Source organism: Pleurodeles waltl, chromosome 8, assembly GCF_031143425.1.
Source record: "Pleurodeles waltl isolate 20211129_DDA chromosome 8, aPleWal1.hap1.20221129, whole genome shotgun sequence".
NCBI classification, from domain to species: Eukaryota; Metazoa; Chordata; class Amphibia; order Caudata; family Salamandridae; genus Pleurodeles; species Pleurodeles waltl.
Genome location: NC_090447.1, coordinates 1,249,735,508 through 1,249,747,510, shown reverse-complemented (window position 1 = coordinate 1,249,747,510; position 12,003 = coordinate 1,249,735,508). Strand labels below are relative to the sequence as shown.

At 39.4% G+C, this 12,003-nt stretch overlaps 1 protein-coding gene across 1 annotated transcript in view; it reads right to left on the bottom strand.

Moving 5' to 3' along the window:
• The window catches only part of N4BP2L1 (NEDD4 binding protein 2 like 1), a 277,420-nt gene that overhangs the window by 148,358 nt on the left and 117,059 nt on the right, over nucleotides 1-12,003 (bottom strand). The window contains exon 3 of the mRNA XM_069205565.1: nucleotides 2,867-2,955. Coding sequence (XP_069061666.1) covers nucleotides 2,867-2,955 — 89 coding nt within the window. The remainder of the gene's footprint in view (nucleotides 1-2,866; nucleotides 2,956-12,003) is intronic.

Here is a 12,003-nt window from a genome sequence, read left to right as displayed (position 1 = left end):
GTAGTGTAGAGTTGAGTAGACTGGAGCGGAGCAGAGTTGAGTGGCATGTCTTTGAGTGGTATACAGTAGAGTGGCGCAGAGTGGAGTAGAGTGGTGTACAGTGGAGTGGCGTAAAGTGGAGTAGAGGGGACTGGTGTAGAGTGTAGTGGCATATGATAGAGTGGTGCAGAGTAGAGGGTAGTGGCCTAGAGTGCAATGCTGCAGAGTAGAGTGGTGTACAGTGTAGTAGTGTAGAATGCAGTGACGTAGAGAGAATTGGTGTAGAGTGCTGTGCTGTAGAATAAAGTGGTGCAGAGTGCAGTGGCATAGAGTGCAGAGTACAGAGTAGAAAAGATTGGCGTAAAGTGCAGCAGAGTAGAGTAGAGAGGCATAGAGTGCAGAAGAGAGTAGAGTGGTGCCTCGTAGAGTGGTGCAGAGCAGAGTGGTGTAGAGTACAGTGGCACGGAGTGGAGTGATGCAGAGCAGAGTGGTTTAGAATGCAGTGGCATAGAGTAGAGGGGTGCAAGGTAGTGTTGAGAGGCATAGAGTGGAGTGGCATACAGTACAGTAGTGTACTGCAATGGCGTAAAGTACAGTAGAGTGACAGAGTTCAGAGCAGAGTGGTGCAGAGTAGAGTGATGTAGAGTGCAGTGGAGTACTGTAGTGCAGATTAGAAAAGAGAGACTGAGTGAAGTGATGCAGCGTAGACTGCAGTGGCGAAGGGTGCAGTTGTGCAGAGTAGAGAAAAGTGGTGTTGAGTGCAGTGGAATAGAGTACAGTGGCATTGAGTGCAGTGGCATAGAGTGCACTGCAGTAGAAAGGAATAGAGTGCACTGGTTGAGAATGCAGTGGTGTAGAGTGGTGCAGAGTAGAATGGCTTAGAGTGTACTGATTAGAGTGGTGCAGTGCAGAGTCCAGTGATGTAGAGTGCAGTGGAGTGGCACACAGTAGAGTGGCATAGAGTGCAGTGGAATACAGAAGAGAGGCATAGAGAGCAGTGGCGGAGAGTGGCATGGTGCAACATAGTGAGGTAGACTGCAGTGCAGTGGTAAAGCGTAGAGTGGCACAGAGTGCAGTGACAAAAAAGTGCAGTGATGTAGAAAAAGGCACAGTGTAGAATGGCATACAGTGCAGTGGAGTGGCACAGACTAGAGTAAAGTGGCATAGAGTGGAGTCACGTAGAGTATTGAAGTGTGGCGCAGAGTACAGTGACATAGAGTGCAGTAGCACAGAGTGCAGTGGCATACAGTGGTACACAGTAGTGTAGAGAGGTGTAGAATATAGTGGCATACAGTGGAGTGGCACAAAGCAGACTGGTGTACAGTGGAGTCACCTAGACTAGACTAAAGTGGTGTGGAGTGGCATAGAGTGGAGTTGTGTATAGAGTAGAGTGGAATGGCACGTAGTAGAGTGGACTCTTGTGGAGGAGTGAAGAGTGAGAATGGCTTGGAATAGCACAGAGTGCAGTGGTGTAGAGTAGGGGTGGAATGGCACAGAGCAGCCATGCGTGGAGTGAAGTTGCGTAGAGTGGAATAAATTCAAGAAGAGTGGTGTAGAGTGGCATGCACTGGAGTTGAGTGGCACGGAGAAGAATAGAGGGGACTTGTGTAGAGTGCAGTGGTGTAGGGTAGAGTGGTGCAGAGTACAATTCAGTGGTGTAGATTAGAGTAACGTATAGGGTAGTGGAATAAAGAAGAGTGATGCAGAGAAGTGCTGAGAGGGGTATATTAGAGTGCACAAAGTGCACTAGTGTACTGCAGTGGCATAGGGTTGTGCAGAATAAAGTGGCATAGAGTAGAGTTGTGTAGAGTTCAGTGGAGTAGAGAGCAGTGGTGCAATGAAGAGTGCCGTGGCACACAGTAGAGTGGCCTAGAGTGTACTGGCGTAGAGTGGTGCAGAGTACAGTCACATAGTAGTGCAGAGTAGAGAAGAGTGACATAGTGTGCACTGGCACTAGTGGAGTAGTGCAGAGTAGAGTGGAGTAGTGCAGAGTAGAGTGGAGTGGCGCAGAGTAGGGTGGAGTAGAGTAGCGCAGAGTGGAGTGGTGCATAGAAGAGTAGAGAGGCATAGAGTGCAGTGGCTTAGAGTGAAGTCCTGCAGAGTGCAACATGGAAGAGGGGCGTGTGGGAGGGAATAGAAGCTACGTAGAAAGGGATATAGGAGAGAGACTTAAAACACAAACGCTATATTAAACCCAAAATAAAAGTAGCTCCAAAAACGGGAGCAGTGGAAGGACACAAGAACTTTTTCCATGCTTCAGCAGAGGGCCAAAACACAAGAGGAGGACATGATGCAGGCATGCCAAGACAAATGGAAATAAAGGAAATTAGTATGACACTGAAGCTAACAAATGGTAAGCTATGGACAGGCTGTAAGCCTCACTGCATGTAAACAAAATGTCTCGCAGAGATAGCGCATGCACTCCCTAGGAGAAACCTAAAAATATCAGAGGACATTTCTATTGATACGCCTAATAATCTGCGTCTGGATCAGCTTTCCATGCCCACTACTGGGAATGTATGTGGTTTCCCACTGCTCAAAAATGCATAGGAATAAGTGTACAAGTTTGCATGTATAAGCATTCTTTGTGAATTGGGCTCAGATTCTTTAATTAAAAAACAGCGCATTTCCCGTTTTTTTCTCTCTCAGGAATCAAATCGACACTACAAAAGGCACTTGTAATTATTATTACATGAGAGAAAATGTTCATGGAATGTATCTGCAACCCTCAAGTAATTAAAAATATAAAAGCACATTGAAGGGGTGACAAAAGGATTGACCTATGTGCATGCTTTCGCATGTACACACACCCACACCCACACAGTCTTAACATCATTGACCACACATTTGAATATTGAGATCTGAAAGCAAGATTAATTGTGCATACCATGAGAACATATGGCTTCATTTCCCAAGCATGGATGTTGGTATTGTCAATAATAATTGGAGATTTCCCTTTCTTCATTGCTTTCTGTGCTGCAATGTAACATGACAATTGAATTAGTACAGAGATTAGAAATCACACTAAAGGGTCTAAACCACTCTGCTGTACTAAGTAAGAATATTTACATTATTTCATTTTAGCCGGCTAGACTTAACAACTTTATATAATGATAATTTCTCAAAAACTTGTGGATGGATTACAGTAGACGCACATTTCTGAATAACATACCAAAGTCATGCCAAGTATGGTGCAATTCTGTTCATGGGTTTTCTGCAGAGAGTTAAAATGAAAAACACTATTTTTTTAACCTCACTTTTAATTTCCGCCCCTAACCCCTATCATCTCAGGCGCATGAAACTTGACATAACAAAACTAAGAGGGTCAATACAAGTCTGATGGTGCAAGGACCGCTAGACTCGCAGTGACCGTCCAACCACCGCACTCCAGGCAGTCCAACTGCCACATTGCGACCCTGGTGGTCAGAACGCTGTCACCATGGTGATCGGGTTGTGCTCAGCTATGGTGGCGCTGAACTCAGCTCCACCATGCAGATCACAACCCCCCGGCGGGATTGTCATAGTACAATGTTCCCACCGGTCAGTCTGGTGGGAATATTGTAATATGACGGGGGGACACCACCGGCATGACGGTGGCGTCCTCCCCGCAGCTTTGGCGGTCCAGTATCACTATCATTGACTGTGTAAATCCTGTATATGTCATGCCAGTGAAAATAGATGTGACCTAATACCACGTTTAATTTACAGCAGCTGTACAATACACATTTATTACTACAGTGCAAATGTCAAACTCCATTTTATTACACAGTGCAGCAAAACTAATTTGATAAAAACCTTGTTTCCTGCCTCACACACTGCTTGTGCCGAAGACTTTAGACAGGGAAACAATCCTGATAACAGTCACAATGTCTCTTTCATGTCACTTACCCCACCAAATAAGTTACCCCTTGCAAACTGGTTATAGGTATAGACCATTTTTATTTGTAAACAAAATATATATGAAAAACACATGGTATAAACCATGAATTCTGCAGCTTTGCAGAGTGTAATTTATTTAAAGCTCCATTAAGTAGTTCTAACGCACTGCTGAAAGTAATTCTGGCACTGATATTCCTAAAGAATGAAGTAAGTTGGCGGACAAGGATAGGAATTGCCTCAGTCAATTATCCTGAAATGGCGACTGGAATTCAATCTTGTTTGGCCTATGAAAAGATTAAAAAATGCTGTAAAGGCGAATGAAGTTGAATGTACTTGTGTACTTCCAATGATGTTCTCACCTGCACATACACTATTAGACTGGTCTATAACTATATATTTTTTATTTACGCGGTAAATACACTGTCCAGTGTTTGTAAATTATGGTCATATGAACTGACTTGATTGACTTTTGTGGTTAGGTCAATCAGAACATCTTGATGTGACAGCTCGAAGAAGAAACCTGTTACCTTTAATACCTCACACTGCTTCAATTCATTGCCAACTGATTGAATTTTGGCTTTCTAGGTTTTTGGCCAATCACCTATATATACATTTCTTGACCAATAACAAAAGAACATATTGGTTAAAGTTGCTTAAAAAAGAGGGCTGTGACAGTCGCAATTAATCCTCAGCTAGGGTAGAAGGGGTATCAGAAACAGACCAGGTGTCCAAATAGGCCTATATCTGTGAATTACAATTTTTTGTGCACTATACCTTGGTTAGTTTAGGGAGGAAAACAGGAGTACATATAACAGCCAAAGAGGGTGACAGAGTGACCAAAGATGGAGCACAGCATGGCTGAAGGGTATGCAGCCTATGTGTTAAGTAATAGAGAGTAAATATAGATCACCTATCAGAAACAAACATGAGCAAAAGTTGTTTGGTAGACAAATATAGTAAATATAGTATAACCAAACTAAAGAAACCAAAAATGTATTTAACTTATACGGTATCGGTTTGCAGAGCTTCACATGCTATATATCACCAATTTTGTGTGTGGGGTTGGACCATGGCTCACATTAGACAAACCCTTAAGATAGTCATGAAGTCTCTTCCCTCCCTCAACAATTTTAATAAATGGCATGTTACTCGATGTGAGTCTGCATGTATGACTTATGCTATACTGTTCTTTGAAGAGCATTGTTTTAAACTTAGGGACCTATCCACAAACTGCACTTTGTGGTACGTTATTGTAGTACTACAAACTATCAATTCACAAACCTTGGTGCGAGCCTCTGCCTCAACCCAACTTTTCCTTCTCCCCAACTGTGGAATCTCTGCACACACAAGTATACGTTTTTGAATTAAATGTGGGAGAGATAGGGGGAGTGACTGAAAAATTAGGAATACTTACTACTAAAGGGGAAGGATTTGGGGAGGAGTAAAGAGGGGGTTGAGGGACGGCTAGAGTGGGGTTTAGGAAGGGACGTGGACCCACCCAGAAAAGAGAAAGCCCATTACGTTTTACAAACCGCCCTTCAAAAAAGGTACTACAGCCAGAAAGGGACCCAAACTTGTATTAGGTTACTCCAGCTCAGAGCTATAGTAAGCCCAGCACCACACATGACCAATCATTGGTACTGCAACACCCTCCCATACAGAACAATGGAGGAAGGAACTTAAAACCTTGTAAGAAACAATGATAAATTAATTTCAACTATTTAAAATAGTTAAACATAGAAATACATTTAATTAATTGCAAAAATATAAAATAATACATCATTATTATTTAATTATAATATATCTAAACAACTTTAGCATTACAATTTAATGCTAGGTTACATTTTAATGAAATATATTTAAAATAATTTTAATTAATTTTATACACCACTTGTATTAATCATTATTGCATGATAAAATATGTTATGTTTTTAACTTTAGGTGGGAATTTACTTTTCAATTTATACTTAAGAAAAATAATGTTAATATAATATAAATACATTAATTTAATTAAGTTAATTCTGCTGTAGCAATTTGTTCTTTAGTTCTATATTTAAAATATATAAAAATAAATTAGGTTAATATTGAACATAGAAATAGTTTAACATTTTTTCCAAGTTTAATAAACTTTTCTTTTTTAACCTTTTCCTATGCTTTACAGTAAGGAGTTTCTGCATTTGAGGCAGAAATTTCCTAATGGTAAAGTATAGAGGAAAGTTGCATATACTTTATCGTAGGGATATCTCCACCCAGTGGAGGAGATATCCATGTGGTAAAGTATAGGGAAAATCTACAGGTAACATTTTCCTTTCCCATTCAGCATCATAATTTGACTGCCACAAAGAACAATTGATTCTGTCTTGACTTGAAGTGCTGTTATTAAGGGAGATAATGAAAAGCATGCTATACAAAATGCTGAGCCGTTCAAGACCATCAAGAAAGAACACAGACAATTTTGTTTTTTAACCCTTCTCAACGATCACTCCAAGATGGTGATCTCATGAATATAATTCCAGTATATTTATATGAATCAGCTACTTTCAACTTTGAATTATGTTGTCACTATTAACAACTCTTCTGTCCAAGAGCCAATATGTCTCTTTTTTCTCTATTTTATTGTTACATTATTACCACCACCATACTACTAGAGAGCCACAATCCTCCTTTACATACCAAAGGTGTTAAGACCCAAAGCACCAGATCATCTGCACAAAGAAGGAAGCTGATATGGTGGCTGCTGATCTTATGAAGAAACATCCTCGAGTTTCCTAATGTTCTCAGTTGATCTAGCAAAAAGACAAAAGATCTACCAGAATGGCACATATTCATGTAGTCTTAAGAAAACATATACTCCCATGTTTCATCCTACAAGGGACTGCTTCATGGCTACAAACATATACAAGGTATACATTTTAAAATGATTATTTATTTAACAACAATTACACAAATTCCAAGGAAACCGTTAAAAAGCCACCGCAGGAAAACAGCCTATTTCACTTGTATATTCGGATACTACATGTACATTGCAAGTATGAATTGCATTCTTTGCTTCTGCATGACACTGAAGAAATCTTTGCCCAAGTTATGTCAGAAGCACAATTTTTGAAAATGCTGATAAAACCTGGATTCCACAGTTTTTACACATGTTGTGGCTGCCGTGTATGCACTGCAGGGTGTAATAAGACAATTAAGTTCCAATATAACACAGGGAATGAATACACAATTATTGCATTCATAGATTGTAATACCCCAGTTGTGGCCTACGTTTTGGGTTGTACCTGTGATAAAACCTACATATGCAGCAGCATACGACTGATAAAAACACTGATAAAGGAACACATCAGTACAATAAAACATCATGATGATAAATATCTGGTTGCAGTTCATATATGTATAAAACATCCGGCAACTCCCCAGATATGGTTCCATGCACTTGAACATGTTAGATTCAACGAAAGGGGATGGAACAGTGAAACTGCATTACAAATTAACAATTCCAGGTGGATCTATCACCTTAGATCTGTGTTAATGGGTTTTAACATGAATAATGAATTTTATCATTTACTATAAGGCTTAGCCTGTAAAGATAATCCTGGAATGTTAAACTGGTGTTGTTATTTTTTAGGTTTGCTCGCCTTGTGATTAACTAAGTCTTGCTGTTATTATTGAGATTGCGACTGCAAGATGTAGCTGTGGTCTGGTAATGGGATAACAGTGGCCATTTGATCTTGTCTTGTGTTCATAGCCTTGCCGTTGGAGGATATGCTCATATGCAGTAGTCTTTTAACATGTGAAAACTTGACCCGGCTTTGTTTTGAAGCAGAGAAGTATATTTAAACTGACCTACGGATATGATGTTTATCGGATAAAAGATAATGTAACTTATCACACGTCATGGTACTTAGCAAATGTTTGACAGATATTTAATATGTGTATGCCAAAAGCTGGTGACCTTTGTGCTTTATTATGAGCCTACTGTTTGACATAGACGTGGTGTCGAAATCAACCTGCAGTCTATTAGAGATATATCAGTTAGATACTACCTGATGATGATTTTTATTTCTTAAATTAAATATACATATGGTCCTTTGTTTTTAATTGTTTTGTTTTTTCTAACTTTCGGGTTTGATTTTTGGAAAATATTTTGTAAGAATATTATAGTGGTTCTTGTAGCAATTTCTTACATCTTTGATGTGCACTAGCATGGATATAACTTTGTATTTCATAGGGTATTTTATAGGGTGATTTCTTTGGAAGTATGGATAGGTTCTGGTCTGTAACTGCATGCTTTGACCATTGAATCGAACTTTACGACTACTATGGACTTTACACTGGTATGCTGAATTGGGTAATAGTTGGAGGGTACCAATACACATTATTTATCAAATTCAGTCTTTGAGCTATTACAAATGCATTACGTGCACGTTATAAGATGGGGGCTACTGTGATGCTATGGAAAGCTTAGATGGTTTGATTATTTAGATTACTTGTTTCTCTCAAACTTGTCACTGGAAATAATTTTGCACCAACATACAAACGGTATAGATTTAGTTGAATAATTGAACTTATCGCATTGACATCGATGTATCATATTCGCGCTATCAGGATGGTGATTGTCGTAACTCATTGAAACATCAAAAGGTCTTGTTGTGTGACTGTTGGGTTTTAAACTTCGAGTTTACCAATACGATTATAATTGTGATTTAATTGTTTTTGCTTTTTTGATTCACTTTTTGACCACTGTGAAGATAACACGGCTATGCAATAAGATGGTACTGCTGTGTTTTATTGGAGATGTAGTAATCAAGTGATCTGTGTTAAAGTGACTATTTAACAGTGCTCTAAGATTGCGCAGTGTATCATATGTCTGTGAACACTGCTTGGGACATGCAGAGAGGAAAGAATATGTGTATAATATGTAAGAACATGTGTATAAGAACGAGGTATGCTGCTTAAAAGAGACTTTTGGAAACTGTGGTGTATCAACTCTGGTCATGTATTGATTAGATAGGTATGAGAACACACATGGTATGCTGTCAAGTTATGCTGAAGCGTCTTGCACAGCAGTGAGAAGTTTATGTGTATTAGCTTAGTGGGATATGATTTGATTTACCCTGATAAGCTTGAGAACTTGTCATGTTTCGTTAGGGCATTTACTTGTAACATCCTTTTGCTTTGTTGGGTTGCATGCGGAGTGAATCCACAAAAGTCCAGTTGGATGGGACTTCAAAAACTTTAATATATACAATACTGGTTTGCGTCTCATTCTTGCAAATGTATGGCAATGTGCACTACACACTGGAAGAGCTTAGTGTGACCTGGTTATATGTATCCAGATATGATTGACAAAGTATGATGTTTAGTGTGGTTACATATGGAGTAGCCCCGGAGTGAACCCTGACATTGTTTTGCATTGTTGAGTCACATGCGGGGTGAATCCATAATAGTCCAGCCAGTTGAGATTTTATAAACATGTGCATGATACATGTTACCTCTAAAGCACAGTAATGTGCATGATACACTGTGAGAGTCTAGTTGGACCCAATTTTATGTACTCCGATGTGACTAACATACTGTCATGTTCTGTGGGGCTACACGTGGAGAAAACGTTACACTATTTGCTTTTCTGATATATTCCTCGAGCATATTACATCTATTCTTGCCTCAAGACCTGTAATTGACCTATCTGTATATTGGATGTGACTTTGCATCATAAGGTGCACATGCATGTTTTGTTTTTGTACATGCACTTTATTGTACAAGATACCAAATGACACGAAGTGGTGTCCAGCTATACCTAGGGTGAAATTGGAGCTCTAGGATTTGAGTTGAAAATTTCCAATAGAATTTGTTGGGCGTATTGTAGTGGCAGTTTTTTTTTATTTGGATCATAGCATTTATTTTTTGGAGTAGAATGAAGTTGATATATTTACTGAGTATAATACATTTATGTTTTGTTTTAGGACCGTAAAAGGTCTACCCCCATACAAGATGGGACTGATACAGGACTAACACATATTGGATGCCTAACAATAAGGACAACAGGTTCCTTGAATTAGTGCCCCAAAAAGATATTAGAATCAGGTACATAGATGTGAGGAGTATAATGAAAAAAAAAATTTTTCTTCTATTTTCTGTTCTTGTACTTTTTTTTGTCCGTTTTCTTTAGGCGTTATTTGACTTTGTATAAGGGATATTTTTCTGAATAAATTATGTAAAATTATATAAGACAAGCTTGCGCAATATTGGCATTGGTTATGGTCACTGGGAATGACACACATTCTGCTGGTCTTAAGAAATACATAATATTTCTTCTTAAACAATTCCAGAAGGAATGCATGCAATTCATACTTGCAATGTACACATACTATCCGAATATACAATGAAATAAGCGGTTCCCTTGCAATGTTTTTTTAACGTTTTCCTTGGAATTCTTGTTACACACATAATGATTTAAAAATGTATATATTTTATATGTTTTGTAGTTATGAAGAAGTCACTTGTGGACGAAGCGGGTTGGCTACAGTAAGAAGAAGTTTTTAAGAAGAAGAAGAAGAAAGAAAACATGTTTTAACAACCACTTGGTAGAGTCTTGGAATTGTGTTGAGATGTTTTTACCAATGTTTACTGAAATGATAAAGAGTGCTATTAAGCTGTCACAGTCTTAATACGCTTGGTGCAGCGTCATGTGTGTCATCATAAAAAGAGAAAACACTACAGGCGATGGGACTCAGCCCTGCTTTAGACCTTTTCTTCCTGGAACTGATTTGGTTAGTCTGCCTTTATAGAAACCTCAACTCTGTCCCAGTTATTCATGTGTAGGGCCTGAATAATACCTATTAGGCCGGCCCGCATACCCCATATCTCCATCTTCAATCATAATAATTGGCGATTAAGAGACTCAAGGGTGCCACTGATGTCCAGAAAACAGGCAAACAACCCACCTAACTGTTCCCTAAATCTCAAAAACACCTCCCACAATACCAAACAGTGGTCTGAGGAAGAGTGACTTGAGTGGAATGTGTCCGAAACTGAATTATTGGTGAAACCCCACTTATTTAATTTTATCAGTATCTTTTTTGTAAACATTTTGGCCAGAATGCCCAATAATGAAATAAACCTAAGGGATGCTGGGCTAAGTCCTGGCTTTACTATGACCTTGGCCAAGTTTCTAGAACTGGGGCATTCTCAATACCTTGTCGAAAAAACGGACAACGCTGTAATGCTCACCATTCAACATTTTTAATAATTAAAAAAACAGAATATTTTCAGGACCAGGTGCATAACGTACAGTTCATCGAACTTATTACCTCCAATATATTTTCACAGGTCACCTAACTAGAAGATCTTTGGCCGCCACATATATAACGCTGCTGAATGTAATATCAGCCAAGGAATCTGGGGCACCCTACTACTTAGTTTACAAGCAAGTCTCTTCAGTTGGTCTCTTATCTTCTTCCACTTCTTATCAGACCAACTTTTAACGTTCCTTTTGGGGTTCCCTACCTCAGGGGTTGTTTAAATTAGAACAATGTATACATTCAGGCCTCGAGAAGGTATACAACTGTACCCTAATAAAGGATTTCTGGACAGGTTTTAGAAAAATGTTGGGTTCTGCCTGTTTTCAGTTTTAGAAGTCCGAGCAGCTGGACTATCTGACGGAAATTTTCCAATCAGTTTCACTAAATTGAACTTTTTTTCATTTAAATAAGTTTTCTTGTGTATTCCAACAAAACCTTTATCATGTTTGAAGGAGCACAAGCGGAGTTTGCATTGGGCACAGGTCATTTTTTACATTATGCTGCCCTACCAGAAAATGCCAAACTGATTTGGCCATCTTATCTACCCCCTCCCTCGGCGCCCTCCTGAACTTGCGGACCCTTTTGTTGTGCTGTTCGGGTAGGCACTTGATTTCCCTGCTTTACAAGGCCCTGAGAGCAGATGCGGTGGGACTGCAGCCGCGGGGTCTTGTGGCATGGAATGCGGTCTTGGGGACACCCCTGGGGATGCGGACTGGGTGCACATATGTGGGCTCATGTAGAGGGTTTCCACCATTGCCTGCTTTAAATTAGTACATCATAATTTTCTATATCATACTTATCTGATCTCAAGGGCTTTTAATTGCATCTCTCACACCCGCTCTGA